Source organism: Cornus florida, unplaced genomic scaffold, assembly GCF_030987335.1.
Source record: "Cornus florida cultivar Cherokee Brave unplaced genomic scaffold, ASM3098733v1 CherokeeBrave_3.0.0_Hap2_Chr11, whole genome shotgun sequence".
NCBI classification, from domain to species: domain Eukaryota; kingdom Viridiplantae; phylum Streptophyta; class Magnoliopsida; order Cornales; family Cornaceae; genus Cornus; species Cornus florida.
In genome coordinates this window covers 25,793,014-25,810,334 of record NW_026775581.1, presented here as the reverse complement: position 1 = coordinate 25,810,334, position 17,321 = coordinate 25,793,014, and the positions used below count along the sequence as shown (strand labels likewise).

Below are 17,321 nucleotides of genomic sequence, written 5' to 3'. Positions count from 1 at the left end.
AATTCGATCATGCAACAGCCCTTTATCAAAAACAATCTGAAACTGTTGAAGCTGCTCAAATAGCACGAGAGGCACGCATAGCAAATAAAGAAAAGACTAGACAACTCGAGCTTCAAAGAAAACTAAGAGAGATTGAAAACAAACAAAGAGCTGAAGAAATGTTAATCATGCAAAAAGATCCAGAATCGATGCCAACATAAGCCGGGAAAGCATGGCTAATTGAATGCCAAAATAAAATATTAGCATCTATACGCGCACGCGGTAACTCAAGCTTTTCACAAGATTATCTCAAGCATTACATATGATTGTTCTATTTTTCCTAGTTGTTATGTTTTTAATTCATGTCGTATTGTATTGTTTTTTATTTTTATTGTATTGTTTAAATTTATGTCATATCGTATTGTTTTTAATAATAAATATTGTATTGTTTAAATTTTTTGTATGATATAGCCGTTTAAAAATATAGCCGTTAGGAAAAAGTTAAACAATAAAATTTATTAAAAATTTTAAAAATATTAAAATATTAATATTTTTGGAGAGCGAAAATGCACTATTAGAGTATATCCGATAGCTAAAATTTGAATACTCTAAAATGATGATGTGGTTATGAAAAATGCTGACGTGGTTATTGAAAACTACTGATGTGAAATTTGGAGAGGCTAATTTGGAAGAGCCCATTGGGGATGCTCTAAGAGCATCTCTAATGCTCTCTCAGTTGAGCTCTCAAAGTCAAAATATGAGAGCTGGCTAAAAAGTGAACTCTCCAATGGGCTCTCATTTGAGCTCTCAAAATTTGAAATTCTCAAATTCACTCTCAAATCTAGCAGCTGCCAAAAAAAATTGGCAAGTCTCTTAATTTCTTTGTCGTCTCTCTCTCTCTAATCTGCAACGACAAGTTTGTTGCCATTTGCAAAATCTGACCTCAATCTCTCTCTCTCTATATATACATATGTTTGTATATCTAACTCTCTAGAAAATAGAGCACCAAACCCAAAAGACATGGCCAGGAAATCTGCATCATCACAATCTTCAACCAAGTCTTCAACAGCTGTCCACAAAACTCAGTCCTCTCACAATACTCGTAAGAATGATGCATCCTCTGTAAGCACTACAAATCAGAGCACAAAACCCAAATGGTTTCCTCAATCCTCCAATTTCCCATTTCTTGAAACCCTTAATTTGAAATCAGTCATGTAAGTGTTGTTATATATACAATATATATATATATATATATATATATATATATGTATGTATCTTAATGATTCACAATTTTCAAAACCCATACATATAAGTTAGCAGTTGCAGAGAGAGAGAGAGAGAGAGGGGGGTAAGCTTGAGAGTTGAGAGATAGCGGCTGAAGCTTGCGAACAGCAAACCCGAATTGGAACAACGGGCGATTGAAACTGAAAGCTATGGGTTTTGATTTTTTGAACAATCTGAAATGATATGCCGATATGGGTTTTGATCTTTTGAACAATCTGAAATGATATGCCGATATGGGTTTTGAACTTTTGATTCTTGTAAACAGATAGATAAACTAAAATATATGGGTTTTGAACTTCTGATTCTTGTAGATTTTGTAGTTTGCAGTTGGAGAGAGAGAGAGAGGGTAAGTTCAAAGTCAAGAACGAGAATAAAGAAGGAGGCGATTGGGGAGGCTGAAATGATTTGCCCTAAAAATATTATGTGGGACATAATGCAATGAATGGTTAAGATGGGAAGGTAATTTGGAAATCAACGGTCAGAATTAAAGTAGGATTGGGAAGCTAGAAGTGGGTTGAACTTGGTTCAATGAAAGTTGAGAATTGCTAAAATATAACATTTTGGATTCAATGCACCATTGGAACAAAATTGCTAAAATATAATATTTTAACTTATAGATTTGGCAGCATGAAATGACATTAAGCATGGAGATGCTAACATTCCTAAAAAAAAAAAAAAAAAGGCACTAGAGCACTCTATTTTTCTTCAAAATCGACCGTGAGACTAGTAAAGAACACACACTACAACGGTGGCTCCCTCTTATTTTAGTTTTGATTCCGTTAACATTTTAGGGCTCGTTCTCTTTGCTCCTATGGAATACAAAGACGGTTTGCCATCGCCGCCGCTTCCACCGTCGCCGGAGATAGCGACACCGCCGGAGGGCGGTGATGTGGAGGAGGACCACGTGATGAGCGAGGTTCACCTGGGCTGTCCGCCCAACTTCTCTGGACCTCACATATCTCCCTTCACCTTCTCACTTCCACCTACTTTAGGTAAACCCAAAACTTCTTTTCAACACTCATTTGCATTCATACTCTCATCAATTATATGCTATCAAACAAATTATCAAAAACAATAACAATCTGTAATATGGTTTTGATGATGATGAGAATTTTGTGCCTTAGCATTATAAATTGGATCACTTTATGAAAATCAAACCCAACACTAGCTTTTGTTTGGTTGACGGATTTAGTGGTAAAAAAGAACAACAAAGTAATTTTTTATTTTTATTTTTCGTTATATGGGTAATAGAGAGGAAAATGGTGTAGAAAAGAAAGTAAGAGAAATATTTAACTTAATTCACCTTTGCTTATTTGGTTTTGATAATTAATTAAAACAAATAGAGTACAATAGTACAGCATTATTCATTTTTTTTTCCTTATTTAATTTATAATCTCATTTTTAAGCATGTAAAAAGAACATAAAAGAACATAAAAAAGAATCATTTTGGTTTCCCTTGTTATTTTCTTTTCTTTTTCCTTTTCCTTCCTCTCATTAAACCTGCAAACCAGACCATAGATAAATGATAATGGAATCTAATTGAAGCTTGAAACTACAAAGTCTCGCGAAGTTGTGTCAAAAGAAAAAACTGTTAAAACTTAAAATGATGAGCCTTTGATGGAGACAATCAGTAACATTTAAATGATGAGTTTTTGAAAATTATCCATGTGAAATAGTTCGATTGACAAGCTGTTGATTAAAATGAGGATTTTATCAAGGCAAATGTTGTGAAATGTAGGAAAAGGTGAAACTTTTGTCTTTCCTTGAGTTGAGGGCATAAGCTTCAATCCGTAAGGTCATATGTCAAGAATTTATATTTCTGTTTTTTGGATACTAATAGAAAATTTAAATTAGAATAAAATGGAGATGAAAATTTATAAAAGAAAGTTAGCAGAGAATTTTTTTTTTTTTTTTTGGGTGGGTGGTGTGGGGTTCGAAAATGCTGAAAAAGTAATATTTCTGAGTGCTTCTACAACCGCTTTAGATTAATTTGAGCATCATAAAGTACCAGTAAAGTAATGCCAAACATTTGGTTTGTCTCAAATCATTGCCTCCCAACAACTCACTAATGGGTTTACACTTGGTAGTAATATTAAGTAAAGATTGGTAATAAATTGAAGTATACTTTCCCAGTTATATTATGCCGTGCAATGTCTATGAGGTATCATGTGAATGAGACATATCACAGTTACACATGTTTCATACATGGTTTGTCAATTCCAGGCTGAATTATACTGATGTCAAAAAATACAAATTGGGCAACAAATCACGACACTTTGAGCCTTGAGAATGCCCCCTTACCATCATTTTTTAAGATGAGGCGTCTTGAAAAATGCGGAAGCCTCACAATTTAATTTGGATAATTATGCTTTTAAAAGTATCAGTATTAGCAGACATTAATTCAATTTTTGCAATTATAGCAGCTGTACTTGTTATGCTTGTTACATTCCTCGCATCATATTTATATGTTATGATTATGATCTTTGACCTTCATGTCACCTTTCATAATGGATCTCATCAATATATTGGTAAGGAGTGTTCTTAATGATGTATTAACCAGTCTTGTATATGACAATGGTTTAGAAGTTGAACCCTTGGAGAGCAGATATAATGGTGTAGTTAGGCATGAAGTGACTTCAAAAGACCAAAGTTTTAGCTTGGATGAAGATGGTGATCTTGTTCTATCTCGACGCATCAGTAAGTTGTCATTACATCAATATTTTATGTCTTTCATCATGCATTAGTTTCTTTTATTAAAATATGTTGTGAACACATGCATCTTTTATGAGGCAAGCAAATAGATGAGTGGCGAGCGCCGGGATTCAGCTTGAAACATTTCTTCCTCTGCTCTGAACAGTCTCAACTATTGGATTTTCAATTAGGGGAGCACAGTGTGAAAACTGACCTGAATCAGCCCAGCTGCCCAAACAGGGGGCACCCAGATCCAATTGATTAAAAAGCACTCAGATATACAAGTCTGGTCAACCAATTAATTAAAAAGTTTAAATTTAGAAAACCTTTCAATTCATGCAGTTTGGATTCAGGTTAAGCCCTCGGTCCCTGAGACCTGAAAACTTTCAGGTCTGTGTGACCACATGCTTTTCTTTTTTATCTGTCTTTCCTTTTTATTTCTTTTAAAGAGACTTTTATCTTGTGTTTGAGCTTGAACTACCCTGTGGGTTGGTTCACGTTATATACTCTGCGGCTGGCTCCAGATTGGTGTTTTTCTAATATGAACTGGTTGATGTTGACTTGACCTAAGTGAGACCCATTCTTAGTTTTATGACTGCAATGAAGGATGTACATTATGATTCAAGTGCTTCATTCTATAGCGTTCTTACTTGTAAGAAAAAAAAAAAAGAAAATAAACTCTATAAATCAATTTTCTTTATGTGCAGAACAATCTAAGGATACTTGTGTTTTGAGCATCCAGCATAATATCACTTCATCAATTCCAGGTGTTGGTTTGCAGGTAGTAAATTGTTTCGTATGATGCTGTAGAACTCAACAAACCCTAAAATTCCAAATACTTGGCAAACTTCACAACATCTTATTTCTGTTCAAGTCTGTCTCGGGCCACATCTAGCATAATCTATCAAATGTATTTTAGCCAGGCTGACTAAAGTACTTTTGGTTCTTCACCCCCTGAACCCCAGGGTAGCACTTTCAATGTACATCAAGTTACTCCTTAGTGGACGTGTTATTTGGGGTACAAACTGGTCAGTTTGGTTCATGTTGGTACCAGTCCCACAACTGAACTAGCCTAGTTCAGTTCAAATATTGGATGCAGAGCCAAACAAAGGAGTCTCTTACAGAGCCAACCTAAATTGAATAATTTAGATTGTTCCACATTCAGTTCTTGGTTAATTATTATTAGGTAAAGTGCAAAATTATTCACCCTGAACTATAAGGCAATTGCACAAAACCCCCCTGAATTAAAAAGTGCCCCCCTTAACTATTAAAAAGTTGCATTTAAGGACAACACCGGCACTGGAAAAACAAGATTACAAAATTACCCTTTACGGGAACGGCACCTTTTCGTGCTTTATTCACTTTTGCAGATGACTGTCAAAAAAAAAATCTGAAGAACCAATAGAAATTCGCTATCACATCACCTTATCACTACCCCACCTCATTTTAGTGCGAAACACACCTGTCCCACCTCGTTTTAGTACCAAAAACGACGTGCCACGAGTGAATCCATCAACACCATTCCGCCATCGATGCCAAGTAAACTCGGGAGTGGCCTGGTTGTGTTTGTGTGAGAAGAAATACAGAGGAGGAGGAGGAGGAGGAGATGACCAGGAAGCTTAGTGGACAAGCGGTAATGAGTAATAGTCACATAGCACTGGCGGCAATGACGACAACAACTACCTCTAGCACCAGCGGCGAAGCGGCAATGAGGACGCAGACCACTTCTAGCACCAGCGGCGAAGCGGCAATGAGGACCACAACCACCCCTTTCTCAATCCATCCCTCACCACACTGTTGATGACATCCTCAATGACTCTGATTCATCTTCCTTGACTCATTCTTCACCGTCTCGCTCCTACCTTCCACGCCCACGCTTCCCATCAGATCCAACTGAAGTTCAAATAACATTTATTCATTTATATCTCTCATCCTTAGAAGGCACGCCATTGAAGACCCAATTGAAAATCTCAGACACACCCAAGAGATATATCGTATCTCTTGAAGATGGTGACCAAAACGAAAGCTTCCTCCTATTAAACCTCTTCTCTGTTCTTCAAACAAGCCTTCGTCCCATTTCTTTTTCTTTTCTTTTCTTTTCTTTTTTATTTTTATTATTATTATTTTTTTTATACAAGCCTTCGTTTCTGTATCCAAAAACACAATTGCAATTATTCATCAGAAAAAAAAAAAAATCACAGTTGCAATTGTTGGCCAAAATTTTTCCGATTGGGAATTTATGTGTCTAGCCATGAGAAATAATCCAAAACCCTAGCAGAGGTGAGATCGCCAGATGTTGACAGATTGGTCAAATTGGGAGGTGGAATTGTAGGGAGTTGAAGCCATGCGATTGCCAAAGATTGGAGCATGATCAACGTGAATCGGGCATCCCAGAGATTGAACCCCCCCCCCCCCCCCTTCTGTGTCTATATATATATATATATCGCTTATGTACCATCTGCATCCTTCACTCTACGTGTATATATGTATCGCACTCTGTACCATCTGCATCCTTCAGTCTACGCATATCAATTTGGGAATTTTGGTTTTATACAGTTAATAGTACAAGGGTAGCTTTGTCATTTTAAAATTACAGCCCTGGCATGTGTTCATCACGCGCCTATTTAGCCGGAGAAACCAAACGAAACCTTGCCGGTGGGTATTTTTGCAAAAATTTGGATAGTTTAGGATGTTAATTGTAAAAATAGAAGTTCAAAGGAAAAGAAGAGGGGGGGGGGGGGGGGGGGGGGGGGAGTATAGTTCAGGGTTTTTTTTTGCACTTTACCCATTTTTATTAAAAAAACTTAAAGTATAATTATATGAACTAGCACCACCAATTTTATAAAAGTAAAAATCCAATCAAGTGTTAAAATATAAAATTAACTTGCAAGTATAGGGTCATATGACTAATAATGGGCTAAATGAAATTGTTAAAGCCCAACGCTGTGTAGCATGATAAAGTAAAGGGGGTTCTCATTTTATAAGGATTTGCCTTTTTCTCTCGACCAATTTGGGGCAGCACTTTTTTCATACTTACAAGAGTAGTGCAAACCATGCAAGAATATAGTGCTAGTTCTCTGTTTAGTTGGTTTTACAGATCCATTGAACTGGACTCAAACTGAATTCCTTTCAGCGCTCCACAAAATGGAAGTGCAACCAAACCAAGGCCCCCCAAATACTGAACCAAACTGATGATGTTGGTTTCCATTGAGCACCTCTAATTGTAACTGTCTCAAACGAGTTCCATGAGATGATTTCGACTTCCTGTTTGGTGTATGTGCCATCACTTGTCTCTTCTCTGTTCAGGTGTGGAGAGCAGAATTGATACTAGCTGATTTTGTGTTGCATAAGATGTTTACATCATCTGAGTTTGATGGAATTGTTGCGATAGAACTTGGTGCTGGTACAGGTGAGTTGATTATCAGTTACTACTAAATGTCTGTTTGCTGCTTGTCTTGCTATCACAACATAATTATTCAAGTTCTAACATTTTGATGAAGATTTCGTTCTCCTAAACGGGATGAGACCTGCACAACTTAGTCTATATTTTTGTTTCGATAGTGATTCAGGAATACGAATGGCCCACATTTATGCAACAGTTAAACTCTTATCTAAAAAGAAAAGGAAAATAATGTCTTATCTTAAAAAAGTAAAGGAAATGTTATTTTTCTTTATTACATTTTTAGAACATTCCTTTGAAAAGTAGCTTTTACTTCATACCAACCTGGGTTGTTTCGACTACCACAAAACCTATGGATTATGTTCTTTAAATTTAATAAATGTAATCTGTAAGTGCTCCAGATTTTTATATCATTATCAGAATAGGATTTGGTTTTTTAAAACTTGACTTGATAAATTGAAAATTTTGATAGGTGCATATAAAAATTGAAAAGCTGAAATCAAGTATTTCTTCTCTTAAGAACCTTTATTAAACCAAAAATTTACTCTATTTTTATCTAACAGTACATGTGTCTTGGTTTGGCATAAAATACCTTCTCCTGTAATTCGTTTATTCCCTGATAAATTTTAGCAAATATGTTAATTCCTTTTTCTACTTTTATCTTTGAAGTTTCTTTAATCCATGAATCTGAAGTATTAGCATTTCTTGTATGACAGGATTTTATTTCACTGTCTTTATCAGGGTTGGTTGGTATATTGCTTGCACGTGCTGCTAAAACCATCTTCCTAACAGGTATTGTATGATTCAAATTTTCAATTAAGATTATATCTTTATTGTCCTTATTCTTTATTAGAAATGATTTAAAAATTTTAAATTTTAGGGATGAGATGGTTTGTAATAGAAAAGAATGGAAAAAGAGAATTTCTGTGGCCGACACCATTCATATGGGATTAAGGCAAGGATGATGATGATGATCTGGATTCACTATTCAGCATATTCTTGAGCTCCCTGTCTTTTAAAATTTGACAACCAGGACTGTGTTGTTTGTTCTAATGTGTAGTTGGATTTTATTCGATATATGGTTTCCATGGTTTCTTGCTAATTTGTGAACTGACTTGTTAATCTAAGCGCGTTGTTTAAATTTATTTTTACTTTTAATATTAATTCTTTGAACGTTCTGTTTGTCACTAAGAAGATTGATGAAAATAAAATAGCATTTGGATTTTTTCATTTTCTGGACTTGTATGGTGTAAATCACCTTCTGATGTTTGATCTTTTGGTTTAGTGCCAAAGTAGCTAGTGGATCCCGAAACTTTTACTTTTTTTACTTTTTAATTCGGTTGTTGTGTGTGTGTGTGTGTGTGGGGGGGGGGGGGGGGGGGGGGGGGGGGGGTGGTGCAAAATTTGAGTGTTGTGTGATATTATAGGTCATTATAAAGCTCTAGTTAAAATTATGTATATATATTTATTTATGATTTTTATTTTATATAAAGAGATTAAAAATAAATAAATTAGATATACTCAACAAAGCCTTATCCAAATATTTGAGGTAACATAATTCTCTCTCTGTGCAAGGCCATAAAAATAGTTGAACTGCACGCTATAATTTCATATTATCTCAAAATTCTCCTCCTATATTAATTGCAATATAGACCACATGACTCTTTCTCATTGGTGCAGTTTTTAGTCTTTGCTGCACATATGGACAAACCACTTTAGTTGATTTTTTCTCATTTTTATCTCAAACAGTGCCACATCAGTTGTTTGACCAACGTATACGCGAAACAAAATTTTAGATAATAACTTATAATTTTTCATTATAGAAGCAAATTCTTAGATTACTTCTAAATTTTCATGTAACAAAATGCTAAGACTCTGGTTATTGCTTAGATAGAGTAGAATGGTGAAACATAATTCCTTTAGCCGACCACAAGTAGTTGAGATATGATTTTGTTGAGTTGAGTTGAAAATGCTAACCGGAATTACTGAATTAGCTGTGGTAAGGTTATCTTTCATCACCTTCAAGCGGAGAATTAGTATGCGAGCATCTGTTAATAGATTAATATGTTCTTAATTATAAGCCTTTTGAACAAGTGTGTATGTGTCAACTTAAACTTTAAGAAATCCCACTTCTCACTCAATTTTATGATCTGTTTGCCAACTTCTCAGTTTATATGACCATTAATACTAAGTGAGAATGAAGAGGAAATGGGTTTCTAAATCTTCAGATTTGACAATTTGGTGTAATATTTCATTTATGCATAAATGAAGCTGATGAAAGTTCCTGTTCTAGCTGGTTGGTTACAATCTATTAATTTTCTGTAACCAAGATTTTGTTTAGGTTTCTTCTTATAGTAGATATTATTGTCCTGGTGAAAGCAGGATTTTATTTATGTATTTATTTATTTTTTGGGGTAAATGACACCGACACATCCTGAGGTTTGTGGTAGCTGAAAAGTTCGCGAAAACCTACAGAAAACACCCCGTGTTAGAGTTTGGGTGAGAAAGAATGATAAATTGTGTGTGAAATGTCCCTTATTTTATTTTTTTGATAAGTAAAATGCCCCTTATTTTATAGTAGTTTTTAGCAAAAAATATCTATGACATGAATGACTAAAGTACCCTTTTGACCCATTTGACCTACATAAACACCCCTTTCTTCCCCCCACGCCTCTCTCTTCTCTCTCTCTCTCAGTTCGTTTCCTTTGTTCATATACATATATGTATATGTATATGTATATGTGAAGAAATTAAGAGTTCTCATTTTTGTGTTCTGTTAAAACTAGGATCGATGATTTGTGTAGGTTAAGAAGGATAAATTGGATAATAGTTATATGATTTTATTATATGTGTTAATACTGTTAATACTTCTTGCACTGTTGCTTATTGTTTGTGGTGGTACAAAGGGAAGGTTGAGGAACCCTTGGTTGTATGTATATGATTGGTTGACAGAGCTTCTTTTGTGATCTGTTGGGGTGCGAATCTGAGGTAAATACAAGAAGAACGATCGTTGTTTGGATTTGGAGGTAGATGGAGATGAAATCTGTAGAATAGGTGTTGTTGGTGTCAATGCCACTGTCCTTGGCGGCAACAAGGATGATAAATTAAGGCTTCTTGCAGTCGAAGAAGGCGTCGATGTCAAATTGGCGGGTGAGGTCGAGTTTGGAGTGGTTTGGAGGTGTTTGGCATAGCCGAGGATGCAGCGCTTCCGAAGAGGCCGCAATGGCTGGCAATGAAAATCTTGGTGGATTTGTCCAGTGTATTGGGATCTGCTAGAGAGAAAATTAGGGTTAGGGTTTGTAGAAATCAAGCGTAAACAGAAATGGTAAATCAATTTTTATCCATTCTTGCTGACAAATTCTTCAATGGTATATTGTTCTTGTCCGAAATAAATAAAAAAAAAAAAAAAGCAAAGTCAAGTCATGACACAGCTGCAAGTATAAGCCAAAAAGGGTATTTTGTCCATCAAAATTAGTTGTCTTTGGATGAATTGGTAATTCAATATGTCAAAATTTTCTTTTCACAAGTCAAAGGACATGTAGGTAATTTTATAAGTGTCAGCGCTCTGACACCATGTCCAGCTAACGGTAGGGGTTTCAGTGTAACATGCAGTGATGCTCCAAAATTTAATCTACTTATAATTAAGGCAAACCCCAGGAGGTGTCAGTGTAATTTTTTTTGGTAATTCTCTTTTCTTGGGCTTTTGTAAATTTTCTTACACCTTTTCACGTGTCATCATATTCTGACTGTTTTTGGTTTGATCCTTCAAGCCTTTGGGATTAATGTTTTAAAATCGTTTGCTTCAAATCACCTTGTTGTTCTTGTCACTGTGAAGAACGTTTGATTAATCCTCTGAGACCTGTGTCATTTTCTGGCAGACTATGGTGATGAAGTACTTGACAACTGTGCTAAGAATGTTCATCTCAATTCTGGAATATTCCACTGCAAAGCTTCAGTTTATGTACGTGAACTTGATTGGAAGAGTACCTGGCCCCCTAAAGTTGTAGAAAATTATTTATCCCGAAGAAGGTGAAATATTTGGTTTTTGTTGATTGTCTGATTGACTTAGTTGAATCCTCGATCTTCCTTCTACTCTTTCAATTATAATATATTTCAGATAAATAGGAAAATCTACCTGAGATTGCGTGGTCATGTCTTACAGGTATGGTTGGACCTCATCTGAAGTTGAAGAACTCCAGAGAGCTACTCTGATTGTAGCTGCTGATGTAATTTATAGCGATGATTTGACTGATGCATTCTTCAGTACTCTAGAAAGATTAATGTCCCAAGGTCCTGAAAAGGTATGATAATAAAAGTAGAACAGGCGACAAAATGTAATATCTCTGATGGTTTGCAAGAATGTTTTGTGGTATGCTTCCCCTTTTGGACATAATGGGAACTTTCAATGATCACATTGATTTGGTCGAATTGATTAGGTCATAAAGGTTGCATGTTTGAGTTGATTTGCTAGACTTGATCTCTTTAAAGCATTGAATATAGCTTCTTTCTATATTAATAATTTGTGATGGTCATTCGTGGTAGTTTGTCATGGTGTCACATCTTGCATTGTTTATATCTGAGAATTTTTAGTTCACACCCAATCCGACTGTCTTTCACAGTTGGGAAGTCCTACATGTTACGTGCATTATCCAGGTGAGGTGAGTTTTTGTCGGTCACTGGTTCTAGTTGTCCTGATGGGAATGCTACTACAAACAATTGTATTCAAAATGCGTACTTAAGAAAAATATATAATTAACATCCTTGTCTTTTTCCTTGTTTTTTGTTGGACTTGATGTAATGAGAATTCTAATATTTGCTCATAAACGATTGATAAAAGAGTATTGTTTCTCTTATATCAGGTGTTGTACTTGGCACTGGAAAAGCGTTACAACTTCACTCTTGATGATCTCAATGTTGTCGCAAATGGGTATTCACTCTTCCGAAGTTACCTTAGGGTTGATGGAGGTAAGTAGCATATGTTTAATAAACCTTCCCCTTGTAACTCATTTATTATTGTTTAGCTTGTATTGTGGTTTTTGCAGTGGATGATGCAGAATATGACGGCCTTGAAAGTGGATCACGACCTTGCTTTGTGGGTAAGCGCATTGATCATACCCAGATTCCACAATATGTGAGAGAGTATGTCAGAGGGAATGATGTTGAAATTTGGCAGATCAAGTCTGGGAAGAGGAAACCCTAAATTAAAGTCTTATGTAATCTTCTGTAACATGCTGATTTGTTATATGTAAATCTTCTGCTTGCAAAAATTCTTCCATTTGGTACTTGGCGCCGGTTTGGAATGACTTTTCAAACGCGGATTTTGGCTTTTTGGGCTTAAAAGCTGTTTTGAGTTGTGTTTGGCTAGTTTATTTGAAAGGGCTTTTTGTTTTAGTGGGTGGGTACTAGCTTCTTCAAAACGTTCATGGGAAGCTGTTGTCCTTCAGTAAGAACTTTCATAATTTCATTTTTCTCCCTTGCCTTTCCGAGTGATCTTTCCTGGAACCCACTTTGTCTCTCTTAATCCATAGACCTCCTCTTACACAATGGAGTAGTCGCACCTTGCTCAGGTTAGGGTTTGTTCTTCTTCTTTACTCTCTCTCTCTATCCATAAATCTTAATCTTCTCTACCTTCTGCTTCTCCCTCAATTTCCTCCTCAGGTTTTTGGCTTTCTTATTTATGTGTATTAATGGTTTTGCCCCTTGAATTTCTTTTAAACTCACATTCAAATCGTCAATCCGGGTCTTTTTTTAGTAAGATCTATTTTATATTTAAATTTCAGAACATTACTTGGATGTTTTGCCTCTTGAACTTCAGAATAAATATTCAAAATTCCTATCTGTGCTTCCTCATATGGATTTTCTCTTTTGATGTCCTGTGAATAGTTGATCAAAATATGTTTTACCTTTAGAACAATTAAAAGTTTTGAATTTCTGTGGTATGTTACTTCTCTTTGTCAATTAGTCTTAAATGGTAGGGTAGAAGAGTAGAGAGATTTGGGTAACTTTTCTAGTCTCTTATTTCTCTTTGTCAATTAGTCTTATTAAATGGTAGGATAGAAGAGTACAGAGAATTGGGGAACTTTCCTAGTCTCTTATTTATTGCAATCGTAACAATGATAACGTGGTGTAAGGAACGGTTGCAAACATTCCACCAAAGCAAAATGAACTTACAGTAGAATAAAAAAGTTGATATATGTGCTTTGATGAAGTGTTTGTAACCACGTTATACTTGTAACGGTTACAATGAATAAAACAGCCATGACTAGTATGAATGCATGTGCATCGCTGATAATGGTGGGTTGGGTTTTGATTTTTATTGTTGCATTCTATGTTTATTGGGTTGTGGTTGCACATACATATTGGTTATAGATATATATATATATATATACAGCCACAAGCATATGTGTGTGTATATATATATATAGCATGTGTGTGTGTGTGTGTGTGTATAGTAAATGCATGTGCATGTGCATGCGCATGGCTGATAAAAAGTCACAGATGGGTTTCTCGAAGCCAATTTGAGTTTGAGGATGAAATCTTGAAAACGGTGGTGGAGCGAAAAGCATCCGAAAGGGCGGAATTACGCTGGAAAATGGGTCGGAACAAAGCCGAGAAATGGGCCGGTACAACACTGGGAGACATCCGGGTAATCCATTCGAGAAATGAAAAAGATCCGGAACAAAGTTGGTAAAAGGCTAGTTGTTGTTGTTTTTTTTTTAAAAATAAATCACAAACTAAAAAAGAAACCCCACCAAAAACAAACCTAGTAAAATAAGGCAAACACTGTCCCAAAATTTTTTAGGTGGTGGAAACCAACCAAGGAAGGAGAAAATAGTTGCTGTGGTGGAAGAATGAGGTCGTCAGCATGAAAGGTGTCGACTGGAACTAAGACGATGGTGAGTCGATCACCGCCTCAGAGGGTTGACTACCGTCGGTGAAGGAGGAGCGCGTGTAGCGCCAGTGAGATCTATGGGCAGTGATGCGCGAGTCAGATCTACTTCGCAGGAGTGTCGGCGCGTGACGGTGCGAGATGTCGCTTGGAAGTTCGTGGTTGATTGAAAAAGAAAAACAAAGAGAGATATGAACCAAAAACGGATCAGATTTTACTGGTCTTCTTCTTCACTGCTCTTCGCAATCAATAAAGGAAAGGGAAATAAAAATGGCAGAGCTCCAAATAGAGCCATAGAGAAGACAACGTAAAAATTGGTACAAATGATTTAGGATCGTTACTCTGATACCATGTTAAATTTAGGATGCGAAAATATAAGATGTAAAATTTGAAGATGGAAGAGAGAAAGATAGATAACACAACATATACATGGTTCGATAGTATAGTCTACATCCATGGATTAAGAGTCATTAAGGCTACATTTCTCTTGTTGCTTGTAATATTTGATGTGTTTACATTGTATTGATACACAATTTATAAAAATAAAGTTGCAGACAAAATGAATAAATTAAGTTGGAAAGAAGTAAAATTAAATAAATCAAGGAGGAAAGAAGGAAAAATAAAACAAAATATAATACATATATAATATATATTTCAATAAGAACTAGTGTCCATTATTATAAAACACTTTCCTAATAATGGGCACTAGTTCTAAGCATAAGTCATTTTCTAATGACTAAATAAAGATTGAGTGGAGGTATTTTGCAGATTTTAATAATATTATTAGTAATGTTATAAATAATAATAAATAAATAAAAATTAATGGGGGCGGTTACACCCACTTAGCCCTTAATAAATCAGTCCCAATCATGAATGTTTTCTTGTTATTCTTTTGTTATTTCATCTAAAATTATTGTAAATGGATGTGGGCTTAGATTAATCATTCGTGTAATCCTAACTATCTTGTTTGTAATAATATAGTGTTGGGCGTTATAAAAAAAAAAAAAAATAAGAAAAAAAAATAAGAAGTTGAAATGAGAATACAAAGGTAGAGGTAAGAGTGATTAGAAAATATATAATTGCTAAGAAAAAAGTGAGGGAAAATGAGAAGTACTTAGGTGGCGTAAACAACTTTTGAAAGGAGACTTAGGTAGTAAGAAAAGGAATATTAGTTTGCATAAACAATAAGTCAATAGAAATGATTTTAAATATCTAAATATAATAAGAGAAATATCATGTAATAGATTAAAGTAAAAATAAATAATATGTATAGCGACTTTGTTCATATAAGATTAAAAAAAGATGATGATGATAATCAGAACGATTTGTTTTAAAAATAGGTGTAATACCTACTAATGATAAACTTTATTAAAGTAGGTTTAGATGGTATGACCATTTCAATATGCACCTTATGATGTCCCGGTTAAAAAAGATAAAAGTTTATTTCTTAGAAGATAAATGATAAAAAAGACTATCAAAAAATGAAAATAATTTTAAAAAATTAAATCTTAGAGAATAACATAGCATATAATAAAAAATAATACTCAGTTACATGGACTAAAAGAAGAATGATGATGACCACTTATCTTTACTCTCTCAACCTGTCTTCTTTCGTCATCTGGTAAAAACAAACCCAACGGCATCTACAAAGCAACAACCCATCACAAACAACGAAAGCAAAAACAACCCAACAAAACACGAAACCAACAAAACCCACCACGAAAATAGAAAAACAAATGAAGACGGAACCATGAATAAATTGAAACAATGGACATAGCAAACAAACCAGCACCGAATAAAACACAGGTTAAAAAAAGATGAAAACGAAAAGGAAGACAACTCAAGAAGACAATCCAAGAAAAAATTAAGAAAACACAAAACACGAGAGCCCAACCAGTGAACCAAAAGAAAGCAATCACTCTAACCAGTAGAGAAAATACCGATGACAACGGAGGACTCCTAGGAGAGGAGAACGATAACCAGTTAGAGAGAGGACTTGACACAACTAAAATATGTGAACATTAATTGAAAGTAAAATAATGAGACTACGACAAGTCTTATAAAGCAAAAATACTCTCTCAACCTGTTTGTATATAATTTTTTGTACAGGAGGTTGCTATCACATTTACTTATTTATTTTTTATTTTAGGATTTTCATTCTAAATTTTTTTTACTACTAGATAATTACCCTTATTTGAGAACATCGTGGTTTGAATTTGTATTAAAAAAAAAAATAGTTATAATTTTGAATTAATTATTTTTCAATTCTGAATCTAAAGTAGGCCGCTTGAATTTGTAATTGAATAGAATTTTATTAAAATTTTAAATTAATTTTTTCAATCCTAAATTCAAATTACCTTTTCCGTACTCCAATTACAACACTAATGAAAAATCAGAAATGTGAAAAGTGATAATTGTTTTCAAAATCACAGGTCTGCCAACCGACAATAAGAGTCTCATTACATGCAATTTTGGAATAAGTTTGGTCGGTCCAAAGACCGCTTCCATAAGAGAAAAAAGAGGAATAAGAGACTAGAAAAAGGAAGCTGACTCTTTCATTACTTTTCTCTGAGCATAGAGGTGGTCACTTTTGAATTTTGTATTTTTATTTTTGACAAAATCAGGGGATGGAAATTCAAATACGGACAGACACATTAAGTCACATAAAGTGAAAGCGATAGCGATAGCGATAGCAATAGTGAATTTGAAAATAGAAACACAAAAATAATAAAATTAAGTTACAAATAGTAGAACAGGAGCAAGAACAAGCGTAAAGCGCGTTCGGAACGTGAGAACGACACTCATTGAGAAAGATTGTGTGACTTCGTGTTGGGGATAATTAACTCCCTTCAACTAACTCAACGGTCGGCTATTATTGAGAGTTGAATCCCTCTTTAATCATATACAACAGAAACATTATCACATCACATTACATCAACACGAGCATATAAGGAGATAACAATCATACACATCCACGCACAATATAATGTTTTACATGATTCACCCAACTCTAGGGTTACGTCCACGTGAGAGAGAAATTTCACTATTATGAATTAAGGAAGAGAATATACAAATACA

At 34.9% G+C, this 17,321-nt stretch overlaps 1 protein-coding gene across 1 annotated transcript; it reads left to right on the top strand.

The window, feature by feature from the left end:
* The first annotated feature begins 1,823 nt into the window (after positions 1-1,823).
* On the top strand, positions 1,824-13,167 carry LOC132285359 (uncharacterized). Its single transcript, XM_059787541.1, has 9 exons — positions 1,824-2,255; positions 3,847-3,960; positions 4,662-4,735; positions 7,261-7,363; positions 8,096-8,146; positions 11,233-11,383; positions 11,517-11,655; positions 12,214-12,319; positions 12,397-13,167. The coding sequence occupies exons 1-9, from the start codon at positions 2,075-2,077 to the stop codon at positions 12,552-12,554; spliced, it is 1,077 nt and encodes a 358-aa protein (XP_059643524.1). The 5' UTR covers positions 1,824-2,074; the 3' UTR covers positions 12,555-13,167.
* Positions 13,168-17,321: the final 4,154 nt, after the last annotated feature.